At 34.1% G+C, this 15,505-nt stretch overlaps 2 protein-coding genes across 3 annotated transcripts in view; one reads left to right on the top strand and one right to left on the bottom strand.

Moving 5' to 3' along the window:
• Window positions 1-5,548, top strand: part of TSPAN5 (Tetraspanin-5) — a 44,963-nt gene extending 39,415 nt beyond the window's left edge. The window contains exons 8-9 of the mRNA XM_051217916.1: window positions 1,519-1,706; window positions 4,505-5,548. Coding sequence (XP_051064351.1) covers window positions 1,519-1,706; window positions 4,505-4,555 — 239 coding nt within the window. The 3' untranslated portion in view covers window positions 4,556-5,548. The remainder of the gene's footprint in view (window positions 1-1,518; window positions 1,707-4,504) is intronic.
• Window positions 5,549-10,061: 4,513 nt separating this feature from the next.
• AGO1_1 (argonaute 1) overlaps window positions 10,062-15,505 on the bottom strand; it is a gene marked incomplete at its 5' end in the record, with an annotated part of 28,445 nt that continues 23,001 nt past the window's right edge. The window contains 2 exons of one of the 2 annotated variants that reach the window (XM_012937309.3): window positions 10,062-12,454; window positions 14,608-14,760. In XM_012937309.3, the coding sequence (XP_012792763.2) occupies window positions 12,346-12,454; window positions 14,608-14,760 (262 nt within the window). In that variant the 3' untranslated portion in view covers window positions 10,062-12,345. Of the gene's footprint in view, window positions 14,761-15,505 lie in introns of both variants that reach the window. The other variant, XM_051217915.1, reaches the window with a different exon arrangement.

The following is a 15,505-nucleotide window of genomic DNA, read 5'->3' as shown; positions in this document are numbered from 1 at the left end:
AATAATATAGACATTGGGTGAAAACAATATCAATAAACTTAATGTATATACAGCTAGTGGCGCCCAAATAAAACAAATTTTTTGCCTATATAATGCCATTATATACATTAGTTTGATTAGAATATTGCATAACATTGTAAATAAAATTGTGTATATTAGTATTTCACAGTTGTATAAATTACAATCGTTTTCCATGTAGGTGTTTATTCTAATCTTTGTTCTCTTATGAGTATTTTGTCGATCCATAGTAGATATTTTTATTAAATGTTGTCAGTAGTAACATGCTTGTAGCAATCATTTTTAGGGTGTGTATTTTTATGTTTTTATCTAATCAGTTAAGGTTACAAAAACTATCAAACATTACTAATAGATATATATTTTTTTCAGTGCCTCCAGGTATTACCATGGTGGTCTAGCTTCAACTGACTCATGATCTCAACTATTAAAATATTTCTTGTTATATCCTAATGAGTAGAAAAACTTTATTTCTGACGTTTCGTCACTTAATGTAAGCCACTTTTTCAGAGTAAGTAAATAGCCACAAGTTTAAATAGTACCAGGGAAACAATACATTGAGTTATTTATTTACTCTGAAGAATTGACTTACATTAAGTGACGAAACGTCGGCAATACAATTTTTCTACTCATTGGGATATAACAAAAATAGATTTATTATTAACTCTCATTTTGTATTGTCTAAATATTTCGTATAAGTTCACTTCATCTCACAACATTCGTTGTACTGGCTTTACACGTAGTTAGTATAATGATTGATTTGAGCTATTTAGCACTTTGCACAAATAAACCTGTAACAATTTACCCCAGAATATTCAAGCTGTGTGATTAAAACGATACTATTCACTTACATAATTGAAATCTTGTCCAACCTACGTCAAGTATGTCTCACTGATTCCAAGCAACTCCAGGTTGTATCTCTTCATTTCTACAGCGATTTGGAATACTCTCCTGGTACGGGCATTCCATCTACCTGAACTAGTTGTTTCTCTGGTTGTCGGAAGGGGCATCGGCCTCATGACTTCCGAAGGAACTCGGCTTTCATCATGAGGCGTCATAACTCTTCTAAATGAAGACTTTCTAACTCCCAGGGCAGAGTTTAAATAGTTTGAGTTATTTTTTCTGGTTAGCGTTTTTTAGCGAGTTAGTTTTCTACAGTATAGGGTCGCTAACCCCATGCTCAACCCTCCTCCTCTATCCGGGCTTGGGACCGGTAGTAACCCCAGAGGGGCTTCAGGTGGAGTTATAATTGAAATCTAACTAGTCTTTAATCATTCACCACCTGACATTATCCTCTGAAGAAGCTTACCTTCAAAATTGAACATTCATCTCAAAATAGGAATTTTATTTGTCTCATCAAACTTTGAAACACTGAATTAATTTTAATCATTAATCCGGAATTTATGTATCTTGGTTAACGATATCATCTACAATGAATAAAACTGTTGTTTTATGAATAATAAATTATATACCCTTCCTGTTTACCTTCATTACAACACATAGATATTGAATATCCTGTACCGTGTTGCAAAATGAATCAAAATTATGCAATCAGTGATTCTACATGTCCAGATAAATTCGATGATAATAACAGTAATTACAAAAATGGTTGTAGAGGTCCATTGAAAGAATTTTTCCTTAAATATATGGATTATGTAGCTTATGGATTAATTGGGGCATTTGTTTTATTGGTAAGTAAAGATAAATCATAATAATGCTTTTGAAATTAATTTCAAGTTTGTTTTTATCTGTCACTTCTAAACAATTATTAGGTGTTAGTTCAATACAAACAATAGAAACATGGATTATGAATTTGTTTCTTTTAGACATTTACTTACCCAGTGAATCTGAACTATGGTGAAGCCGAGGACGTGATTGATTTCGGCAGTTTTAAACTACAGTTCTGAATTATTTGACTGTTCATATTGATAATATCTGATTTCAGTTCAATTCATTTACTTAACTGATAATTAAGATCAAAATGTAAGGATAAAAGGAATTAAGGCGAGACTAATTTATGGACGAGCCAATCAGAGGCGTTTTAGAGATTTCAAGGTTACGGCGCCAACGTACGATCGGTTCACAGGGAATTTTGTACAAAACGTGATATTTGAGTAGCTATAACAAATAAAACGGCGAGACTATAATTCGTGGACGAATCAACCAGGGATAAGATGATAGATCTCGAATTTGAACGCGAAAGCCTTTCACCAATTTGGCTAAATAAATTTCTGGCATTATAGCTGATGTCAGTTCGTGATGAGAACTCCATATATAATCCCTAACTAAGGTAAATTACGACAATTATCGCGAACTGCATAATAAAAGCACCAGTAACACTGGCTGCAGCCAGGTACTACAATATATACGGATGGTTGGAGAAGGTTCAGACTACTACATAGGCTTGGTTATGTGCATCGTGTGGTTATCCACAATTAGCATTTTGTGCACTCAACAACCGGAGTGCATATAAACAATATTGAAGCTATGTGGTCGAGGCTGAAAGAGTTTTTGAGACTTTATCATGGCTCCAGAGGCCGACTATTCTGTAACCGTATGGATGATTTCCTCTACTGCATGCATTACGATTTTAGAACCTCTGAACCTCTTTCTAACCTTGACAAGTTTTTGAACCACGTATGAGAAGTGTATCCACCTTGTTTCCTTGGTTTTGCATAACATCTTTTTACTCTATACTGACTGTTTACCGATTGGCTAATATTTCCCAGGGTCACTCAAGATCCGTTCAAAGGTCGTCCATAAATTAGACTTTCGCCGAAATTCATATTCATTGGAAAATAGTTTGTTAGATAGAAACTGAGTATAATTTCTAAACGTTTCAAATTTACTTCTTGGAAGAGAAAAGCACATTTAATTTTTAATAGCTCCTGAAAAACTGAAACAATCATTGTTTTTAATCTTCGATTGATGTTAAGGACATTAGCATATATGTATTCTGTATGGATTGCTTCGATATTGCCTTAAGTTACAAGCATTATAAGCAAAGATGGATGATGGCTAGACGTGGAATCCAAAACGCGCATTTATAACGCGATGGTGTTTGAAGCGAACGGTACAGGGTTGGAGTTTCAGAGTGAACATCAACTCTAGGCTGCTGGTTCATTCAACTGACGAGTCTCAAATAGGATAAAACGCGCATCCTGTATTCCAATGCTAGCCACCATCCATCTTTGTTTATGAAACAATTATATCACCCATATTAATCTTTTTTTTGAGAATTTAAGCGGTATTTATATGTATTCTAAGTATGGTACAAATGGTAATCAGTAAGTTTTAGGACATCTGCACTTGTGTAGGTTGTCAGTATTGCAAGGTTTATGAATATTTGAACAAAATGAGACTAATGAAACCCAAACTATAAACAATGTTGCTTTACCTGAATTGCAACATTTATGTTCTAAATAAGTTTCACTATTACACCAGTCATTGAGTTTTATACAGAATTCTGATACAAACATTTTTTAACTCGTCAGATATGGATAGGATACTGGTTGAGTTACATTAGCATCCGTCTATAGTTGTTCAACGATTGAACCTTGTATTTATCGATATTGGCTTTCACATTGAAGAACCACTACATAGATTTTGCATTAACCATTCTTTCTCTACACGTTACATAGTAAATTTATTTCAAAGTTAGATACAGAAGTTTGTATTGATTAACTGGAATGTACAAATATTCATGCTAATGAATGAATGAATATGATTCGAAAATGTATTCATTAATTATTTTAAAAATAACTGTTATCAGCAAAGATGGATAATGGCTAACAGTGGAATCCAGGACGCGCTTTTCGTCCTACTCGGGACTCATCAGCCGGATGTACTTGCATCGCAGAGTTATTGTTAACTCCGGGACTCGAACCCGGTACTGCTCGCCTCAAACGCCATGATGTTATGCACTTAGCGCATCCTGGACTTCACTGCTTGCCATTATTCATCTTTGCACATATTCCAATAAGAGACTGATCAATTACAGTTCTAAACATTAATAAGAAGATTCAAGTAAAACAATACGAAGTGAATTTAGATAACTGTCATCGTTTTCTATCTATTTTGCACATTAACAATCTTTGGAAATTTCCTTGATAAACTTTATAATTTATGAAATGTTTTAAAGTATAAATGGAACTCAACATTATTGAGAATCTTAGAAGTTATAGATCAACACTTTCATTCATTAACTAATTATAATTTAAGTATAAGTATAATTAACAATCTTAAAGATGACTACTTACTTAGATTGTTTGTATAATTTCAAGATGTATTTTCATCTTGAACTAATAACAACATGAAATCATTGCTTCTATGGAGTTCTAAGCTACAAAGAAACAATTGTCTTACAATGTCTATAGTTGCAGTATGGGATCTCCCCATACTAATCCATGATAAGACTTATGTTCAAAGTAAATCATTGATCATCTATATTCCAGTATCAAACATTTGTTTGTTTTTTTCTTTTTTCCAGTTGCTCGTTGTTCTATTCACACTTTTAACCATTTGTATTGATGTTATCTGAACAAACAAACAAACAAAACCGACAAAAAAAACAAAACTAAATGAAATGGAATTCAATATTCAATTGATTGTTTGTCTATACTCGGTTAAGAGTTAAATACTCAAATAAAGTGATCTCTTTTGTTGGACTTTGCCTTTATAAAACAAAATAAAGTTAATGCCTTTGCATAGTTGATGTATACATCTATGCTTTTATGAATGTATGTATGTATGTATGTATGTGTGTATGTGTGTATGTATGCATGTAGTTGACAGGTTCACTTTTCACACTTCCAATCTCTTCATGTGACTTTTTATATAACTATTATTATTATTATTATTATTATTATTATTATTCATTGTATCACTGCTGTTAGTATCATCATCATCATTCCTATTATAATGTTAAATAATCAACCATATTTCATAGAATTGAACTGATATGGTGATGATGATGATGATCATCATCATCATCATCATCGTCAACCTTGTTTATTACTTTTCTTTTTATCTTTCTTTCTATACATTCATATTATCATTAGTTATTATACTTTGATTATGTTTAATTACAATGAATGTAATTTATATATAATAATAATTATTATTATTGTTATACAATTTCATTCAACTCTTATTGATAGTGTTGTTGTATGATGAAATACAATAATAATGTAATAAGGTGGTTACTTGTACTCAAATAAATACATTCCCTCTCTCTCTCTCTCTCTTTTATTATTATTATTGTTTGAATAAATAAGTCTTTATGGTGTTGGGGAAATGAAAACAAACAAAAAAAGAAGCTTCTTTCTAAACATTTATGTTAGTACTTAATAAATAAATAGACATTTGAATTTGAAGTGACTTTGTTTTTTTTCTTGTTCATAGATTTCTAAGAAGTTTATATGAGTATACTTGAAATATAACTAAATAATGAAATCCAGAATGGGTATTTCTTTCTATTTAAGACTTATTAAATGGATATTCTTGAATATTAGTAGTGATATTAACATTGAGGTTTTAATACAGTACTGATTACTATAAATTCTAATTTATTAACCAATAAGTTAATGAGTTCAAATAGCCTTTTGAATGATACTTCCCTATAATAATGTAGATTATTCATTGATAGTGATTACTGACAAAAAAGAAAGAATCAACCAATTGTTTTGTAATTTTTTTTCAGTTATTTGCATCCATGAACCCATATAGCATTGAGTTTCCGACCGTTGTTGCTACCTTGACGTGGTGGTCGGGCTTGCCTATCATGATGAAGCAACCGAGCTACACTGGCTGAAACAATTGTTCCTCAAGGTCCCACCATGTCAGACAGGTCGGTTGACGAGCAGTAAGGCTAAAAGCAACAAACCTAAGGTTCAAAGGCGAAGCCGTACTGCTGACTGTACAGAGGTGTGACAGCAGTAAGGTGTTTCCTTCAGACAACCAGCGTCTGCAGCAATGCCGCCTTCCCACAAGGAGGGGTGGGATTAGAAAAGGTCGACCTTAAAAATGCACACCTCGCCTTATCCCACGGATATCCGTCTCCGGCGGTAAGGTCTCAACAAGTACGGAGCTAACACAAAAATTACTCATAAAAAGGTCGTGTGTGACCGACCTCAAGCAGTTGTTTCTTGGGCACTGCGGTCACGCTCTCAGGTCTCTAAGACTATATTTAATCCAACTTTCTTTTCAGGTACCTTCAGAAGAACTCTTCCACGATATGGGAAACCTGGAAGTGATAACCGCCCTCATACCTCTAACAGCACTCAAGACTGACTGATAGCATTGAATTAAAGCATTTAATTAATTTAGGATAGGATGATCCTATTTAAACAGTGAATCAGGATCTAGAGACTCATATTTTCCAAACTTTTTGATAAGACATCATCGTATTATGATGTCTAGCGTAGTTAACTGAGTTACTTTCCATTAGTTTGAATCCAAAAGTCACAGTTTCCTACTAGAATTGCAAGGAATCTATATAAAAAATAATTACTGAGGAACGAGCTGTTAATTTCCTAGGTGGTTAACTATATATTCATCAATGAACTTTAATCAGTTGGTTCTTTGAATCTTCTCATAGATGTTTAGACAGCAATTAACCAGTCTCTTTAACCAATCGTCCTAATTTGGAATCGTCAGCTGGATGTGCCTACATCCCTAGGTTCATATTCAGTCCAGCTGATGAGTCTTGATTAGGTCGAAATGCGCGTCCTGAATTCCACTGCTAGCCACTATCCATCGTTGCTTACAAAAAGCTTGTGAATTGAGGCAATATCGAGGCATACGCACAGTATGCACATATGCCAATAATAGACTGATCAATTGCAGTCTTAAACCTCAATGGGAAGGTACAAGCCATGTGAATGTTATTGTCTCCATTTCTACAAGCGACTATTTCTTTACGTCAGTTAACCATCGATAACACATTAAGTAAAGCATGGAACTTATTCTCATCCAGCTGTCCATTCAGAACAAAAAGCAAGATGGATAATAACAAGTATTTTATCATCTTGATTTTTAGCGAATTATATGATCTGCAACTTATGTAACGGATGAACATAGCCTCAGTGACAAATGTGAAAACAAAATCTGGTTTGCAGTTAGGCGTCATAGATCGACTAGCCAATAACTCATTTAGTTCGCGTTTAAACATTAATGTGATGTCAGTTTTGATTAAGGCTCAGACATAATCACTATGATTAGTGAAAGATTAAGGTACTTGATGCTCCGAGCTAATAAACTTTAATATAACAACCTTGAGTTACGTATGACCTCCAAAAATTAATCCCAACTATTATCTACCCAGAGAATGAACTTGTAGATTATTCTACAAGGTACTTGACATTCTTGAATTGGGGGAAGGGGGCCTCATGTCATCATAGGGTGAAATTGACATTAATTGCGTAGACAAACAAACTCCTCGCATTTTCTAAGATATTGACATTGTTTATTGATACAGCTTGGTTCCGTTTTTTTCCTGGTTAAACTCAGATAACAAGAAAGCCATATCGTTGGTGATTCGTTAGATAATGAGCGCTCTTCTAGCCTACAGATATTTGAACATATTAGAATATCTAAATATATATGATCTTTAGATTGTTTTACATATCACTTATTTATTTATTTACTTACTTACGCCTGTTACTCCTTACGGAAGAGCATGGGCCGCTCACCAGCTCCGTACAATAGGACTGTCATGACGTTTGTATTGAAGATTCTGACTTTGATATTGATTGACAGTTGTTTTGAGTTCCATATGTTCTTCAACCGTGGAAATTTTGTCCTTGCTTTGCCAATCCTCGCATTTACGTCTGCACCAGATCCTCCTCGTTCATCGATGATGCTTCCCAAGTATGTGAAACTTCCCATCACTTCCAGAGTTTTGTCATCAACTGTGATTGGGTTGGTGTTCTCTGTGTTGTATTTGAGAGCCGATTTTATTTACTCTTTTAGGATTATATTCTTTCTGTCTATTTTTCCACTACAATGAATATTATTATTTCTTGTCGTCGTACTAATGTAGAGTATCGCTGGATAATTATGACAGATTGTAAAGTAATCCATATCTGACTGCTAATCATTTATCATTTATTTATTCTTCTATTCACATATATTTTGAACAATTTGTCTGCATGAAATAATTAATGGGTCTATTTTTTTCTGGTTAGCGTCTTTTTAGCAAGGTTCTTTTCTACAGGATGGGGTTGCTAAACCTCTGCTCTACTCTAGCTTTCACTATCATTGTATGTCGATCTTATATAAATACCTGAAGAAAGATCCAATAACAAGAGATAGAAGAGCTGGGTCATCTGCAAAGTCCAAATCGTCTATTGCATCCAGCCTGTCCATTGTATTCAGTGCTTTCCCTGAGATATGGAAGTTTTCATAATCCAGTCTACCACCAGAAGAGGAAGGGAGACAGTAAACAACCTTATCTGACTCCGGTTCTCACTTGGGATGCGTATGTTAGCTGTCCTCCATGCACCACTTTGCACTGTAGTCCGTCGTATGAACTCTGGACGATGTTGACTATCCTCTCAGGTACACCATATTGTCGAAGTTTTCATAAAGTCCTCATATCTACACGTCCAAATGCTATCTCATAGTCAAGGAATTTGATGTATAGTGACGAGTTCCATTCGATTGATTGTTCAACAATGATCCGTAGTATTGCGATTTGATCTGCTCACAACCTATCCTTATGTATTTCAGAACTTGGAGGACAACTGAACCTTTCATTCGGCTCAACAGCACTGTTGAAAACTTTTCCTGGTACCGGTAGTAGTGTGATTCCTCTATAGTTCTTACATTTGCCCAGATTTCATTTCGTTGGTATCTCGATGAGATATCCTTCTTTCAAGTCTGTTGGAACTTGTTCTTCCTTCCAAATCTTCTTAAATAGAACGTGGAGCATGTTGAAGTTACCTCTATGTCTGACTTCAGTGCTTTAACTGGTATGTTGTCAGGTCCTACTACTTTCCCACTCTTGATTTGTCTGATGGCCATCCTGATTTCTTCCATCGTTGGTGGAGTGATATCCATAGGGAGGTTTATGTTTATTGCTTCGATGTCCGGTGGATTCAATGGAACTGGTCTATTTAAGAGTTCCTCAAAGTGTTCTACCCATCTGTTCCTCAGTCCTTGAATTTCAGTGATTGGCTTGCCTTGTTTTTCCTTTACTGATCTTTCTGGTTTACTGTATTTTCCTACGGGTTTCTTCGTCGTTTCATATAGTTATCTCGTATTTCCTTCTCTTACAGCTTTTTCCGCTGTCATTGCTAGATCTTCCTTATATTTCTGCTTGTCGGCTCTAATGCTCTTCTTCACTTGCTTGTTCGCTTCTGTGTATTCAGCTTGTGCCTTGACTTTCTCTGTTTTTGTTCGGCTGTTGATAATTGCTATCATCTTGTTCTTCCTATCTTAAATCATGTTCAGGGTTTTGTACACATCAACAAATTTACATACTTAGGTTATGCATGTTGTATAAAATCTTCCATAAAACTATCGTTGATTTCGTAAAGGATAGTTGTATCCGCATCGCTTATTACTTATACTTGAAAAAAAAGAGGAACTACTACAATCCCCACGACGTTAAGTAAGAACACCAAGACTGGTACAAGTAAAGATTTATTCAACCCAAATCACGATGCGGACGATCCTGGTCGAAAATACACTCATTTATATAGTTATTGTACACCCATTTTGATTATCAATTAGAATCAAGTCACATATATGAAAAAGTACTCCAAGTTATGACAAAACTTTATGCTGTATATTATACTCAGCATATTTCATGTTAATTCAATACCGTGAACAAATATATTACACTCAAATAAAATTAGTGTTATACCAAATAAAATATCACACTGGAAAATAAAAACAAATATTAAACTAAATAATCATCATATGGAAAGATTGTTGGTGGGAAGATACAAGCAAACAATACCTAGTGAATCATCATATGGAATTAAAAAAACGGAGGTAATGTTTAAGCAAGAATCACAATGAGTAGAGCAATATGATTTTGTCTTCTAATCACGTTGTATCAATTTCAGACAGTGAAGGATAGGGAGTGAAGTAGTCGAACGCGTTGACAACTTTGCTTATCTTGGAGATCTGATCAGCCCTAATGTATTGATATATGACGAAATCTCTGTACCAATTCAAATGGCTCGTCCGGTATTGCCAACTTACGTGACCTATGGAGGCGAGATATCCGTCTGTCAATTAAAGGACGAGTATACTATGCAGCAGTTCGTTCTGTTCTAATTACGGCTGCGAAACGTGGCCATTAAGGATAGAAGATACACGTAAACTACTAGTATTTCATCTCAGATATTGTTCGCATCTGCAGGGATCACTGGGTAAGTAATAGTGAGGTTAGACGTAGGGTATTAAGGAGTGATGGTAAATCAGTTGATGAGGTTGTGAATCTTCATTGACTAAGAAGGTTGGGCCACGTGTCGCGTATGCCTGAACACCGATCACCATGACGCGCAATGCTGACTAGTGTTGGGAAAAGATGGAAGTTAGGGGCGGCCAAACCAAAATATGGCATTAGTCCATAGTCACTGACTTCTGGTCTGAGCGATATTGGCAGATGCAAACTACTTCGTTGGGGTCCGTACGACTATCCTAACCAGTGGTTGGAGACTCTGGGTGACATGACTCTGAATCGATCACAATGGCGTATGTGTGTACTCTTTGCCTTACCTTAAACTATGAGATTAAAATTACTTTATACCTTTCTATCTACGAACTAATTCTTTCTTCCTGTACTGTCTTTATATGCGATCTTCGTTTTATATATTACTACCATTGAAGTAACTACTTCTATGAATTTGGTGTTCACCTTGTTGTGCTAATGGGATGTTGTAACTTGGATCGATGCGTATGTATGCCTGGTACTACGTTGTAGAGAACTGACTGAACACAATGAATGAAAATCTAAATTGACAAATAATCTTCATTTATTCGACTGTACCAGAATGTCACCAGTGAACTTAACGAAAATACAATCAAACATTTTATGTCTATCAGCACTGATGTCCACGATATCTATGATTTGTTTATCCTTTAATTATCTAATCAATCCGCTTTATTCTATGAATTTTTTATTCTGTCACTCATTAATGTCAATCTACTAGGGTATAAAGTATATGATTACTATCAAGCCTGATATTATTCAGACTACGGTAGTCGAAGAGTTCGTTTCCTAATCCAATGAATGAAAGACTAGTGCTTCGATCATATTAAATATATACACTTGGGTCGTCGTTATTTTCTTCTTCTGAAAAAAAACGACCATCACACTAATCACTGTGACTTAGAATCACAATGTCTACATCACACTTGATACGGTTAACCCAGATTGACAATGAACTCCCTCCACTAGGAGGGAGTAGGAAATAACAAAAGAATTAACATTTATTATTCTATAATATATATGTTTATTATTTTTTCCAAATATTTATAGAATGCAATAAAATGGTCAGGAGAATGAGTGTATAATTCCCTTTTATTGGGATATATGAAAGTATTATATGTGATAATGATTATTTGTCATTATCATTATCATCAGCATTGTTACTAATTATGGGCATATTAATTTGAAAATACGGTGCTCAAAGAAAATGAGAATATTTGGAGTCGTGAATAAAGAAGGAAAAAAAGTATGTAAATATATTCATAGCGTGATAAGTTTAAGTACAACACCAAATTAAACGATACATACAAGTAATAATGATAGTAGCAATTATAATTAACGTCTATAATAATAATAATACATAAATTAATGCATTATGTACTGTACAAAATGTATTACTATTATCATGAGTAGTAGTATAAATTTATGTACTGGTAATTATAACGACCAGTACTATTCTATTAGGCAACATTGATTATTAAAACACAGCCCACAAAGAACAAAGAAGTCAAGATGAACGTAGATAATAATAACAACTATAATAATAATTATTATTATTATTACTGCTACGATTATTTAATAAACTATTACAATGAAAGAAGACTCTAATGGTCCTCCCCTCGACAAAAAGAAAGTAGTAGTGGTTGGCACATAAGGAGGAAAGTAAATAAAAATACATAGTATTCAGAAATGCAGTTTGAAAGAAAAAAGCAACCTGAAAGATATACACAAATGACAATGCATTTTACAGCTGCCAACTGAGAGGTGGTTATTGTAGGTCAGTTGTGTTTGCCTTGGTTGTCTCGTTTGTTTTAGCAAAAGACAATATGAATGAGAGCTAAATTTCTTTGAGGGGGATTTCACAGTTTGTTTCACATTTGTAAACATTAGGCAAAGTACATGACTCTTAAGGTTTCCGGATGAACTGTAACAGCCCTCATCATAGCCGTAGGTGTACGTTCATCTGAATTGCCTGATTTTTGACTTCCTTCACCACTAAAAAATAAAATCGAAAAGTTGTTGTAATTGGCATGATAATACAAAATACTAATGAAAATGATCTCAAACATTAAACAAATGTTAATAGTTACATATTTATCACATACTTACAATAACTATGATATAACAATAGGAAAGAGTGGGGAGGGGGGAACAGACCTGTATAAAACTACAGAATACACTCTATGACATTATTGTTGCCCATATTGATATGATATTACGGACCAGGAAAAATCTGTTACTTATATACTTACTAATTAAGTACGTTAAGCAGATTGTACAATAGTAAATGAAAATAAGAAACAATTGACATCACTGGAGGACTACCGATATATAATTTAGTTGAATAATTGAGTGAAACATAATAATCAAGTTTTGTAAACTTTAAAGTGAACCATGTAGGGGCTATGGAGAGAAGTGGTATTCATATTCTAAAAGTTTGACTTTGAATTCGAGATATGTGTGAAACTAAATTGATAAGATATTAATACTCAATAATGATCTGTAAGCTGAAGACTGTTGTCAACCACACATAACCTCTCAGTAATTTAATCGATTATGTCTAATTTCCTGATTATGAAAAATCACTGTTTTGACAAGAATAAGTGTTATGATAGCATCCGAAAAGGTCTCTTCATTTATCCATTAACACAAGGAGAATAAGTGAGATATTTTGATCAGTATAGTGCGTAATTTAGTGACTTGACAAGGAGTTTAAGTATGAGATAATAATAATCTCGATGATAGTAAAATATCTGTCTTGAATGTACATAGAAATGGAGTGTGTTGTTGCTATCTTTAGTTCCTATTATACAGTATGACTGATGAAAATAGATATCTACAAAAAAAACAATTAATGGCTGAGATGTGGCAGAACCACACATTGTGAAATGTTTATGCATTTGATTGAGTTTTAAGCGGAAAATCATTTTTGATGATAATGAGACTGAACATTTGTCGCCCCCAAATGCTCTGGTACGGCCGAGAGTGGGGAGAGTCAGCTTTTCTCACTCGAAAGGCTCTCACATGACCATGTGCATAAAACCACTGTCAGGAAAGTCCTACTCACTGCCTTCTCGCGACGGGGGTGCTGTATATGAAATTGAGAGGACGAAAAGCGAATGTCCAGTGCTTCAACCGGTCTGGTGGATACGGAAACTCTACCTCTCCAAACCAATGGTCACATGGGCTCCAGGATCCCGATTGAATGACATATGAATCAATTATTGATCACCGGCTACCATGAGACGTTGCTTCACTGCCTTGTGGATCAGACCTTTAGATCAATTCTTTGCAAAATTTTATGATTCGAGAGGGAAGAATTTTTTAATTTTTTTTTTGGAAGATGAAAGTGTGCAGAATGAGCAGTAGGAAACATAAGCTTACTCAAATTATAATGAATACTTAGTCTACAGACTTATTTTTATTATTCATTTGAGTGTTCGAATTTCTTATTTTAATCGTTCTTGCTTCATATTTTCTGAGTTTTTCTAGAAGAAACTCATGTGTACCTTATTTCGCATTTCCAAATATTTGAGCTACCATGTTAAGCATATTAAAGTCTAACCGAACTGATGAATCAGCATAAACAGAAAATGTCAATCTTTTTGACATGACTCAAACAGCACTCTTGACTATGGTTAATACCTTGACGATTCCGACGAGATGGTCTATAGTGAAGAGACAATCGAGCTAAGACACCTGAATTTTTAAGGCTTTACCACTTCAACAGATCGATTGAGTAATGGTAAGACTAAAAACAGACTAAACTCAAGGTTTGAGGACGAAGTCCTACTGCTGACTGTGTTGAAGTACGGCGGTAGTAAAGCTTATCTCATAAATAGCAAGCAATTCCAGCGATGACCTTTCACTGAAGATGAAAAAAATTCAAAAATATCAATCCCGATGGTAACGTACTCCTTATTAACCCTAAAACAGAACTCCAGTTAATACTGAATAGATAAACTGTCATGACAGAATTTATGTTGCTCCAAGCTGGTCACCACGAACAGCGGTATTAAGAGATTTCACAAAATAAACAAGCATTTAAACAGTTTTATACCAGGAAATAATGTAACCACAGGGATTAAACGTAACTAATCAAATCAATAAAATAAATCATAATGAAATCAGATCATTTTTAAACTAACCTATCTATTTCTTTTTCAACTAAATGATATCGTGCTCGAAATGCAACTAAATGTGCATAATAGGCTGGAGCAGGAATTGACACAGAACGAGTACAACGTACATATGTATGACATAATTGATAAGTTAAATTTTGTATATCATCAGCACTAAATCTATTTACCAAGAAAAAAGAAGAAACAGGAAAATGAAAGACAATTATAACAATAATATAAAGATTATCAATAAATCTGTATATAACTTAAGCAAATACCACATGTGTATAAACAGCTGTATAAAATGAACTTGAAAGTAGGACAAAAACTAGCATACTGAAAGAACGACAATTTATACAGAAAGAAAACTGTTTTAATCGTGGTAGAAATGAAGGACAACTCTCGTGGTTTTTGGAGTGAAAAGAAAATAGGAAGTTAAATTTACAATACAACCAGTGAGTGGTTCTTTGAACATTTAAAATAGTCAGTAATTATATATGTTATGAGGTCTAACAAGTGTAACAAGTGATAATACACCTGACCCATATCAGTTTCAATTGTTCACAGAAGTCAGATTTGCGAACTATCTCGTCATATAATTTTACCAACCTAAAATGATTTGATTGAATTGTGTTCATTAGTCATCACTCTGACCACTAAACAGTGATCGGTAAACATAAGACATTGGATACTTCGATTTTTTTTTCATCAACACAACAGGTCGACGATCGTTCTACCTTTTCATCATCCTAGTAACCTTTTTTAACATCAATGAAACGCTCAACGGATTTTAACATTCCATGAAATTTCAGAATTTAACGATGCCGATTATTAACAAATCTAGCAGATCAGCTCGCTAATTCGTGCATTTATGATGAAAGAAAATAAATCTTTCTTTTAAATTATTTATAATTCAAATCATTAA

Source organism: Schistosoma haematobium, chromosome 7 (genome assembly GCF_000699445.3).
Source record: "Schistosoma haematobium chromosome 7, whole genome shotgun sequence".
Taxonomy (NCBI): domain Eukaryota; kingdom Metazoa; phylum Platyhelminthes; class Trematoda; order Strigeidida; family Schistosomatidae; genus Schistosoma; species Schistosoma haematobium.
This window is presented reverse-complemented; position numbering and strand designations above follow the sequence as displayed.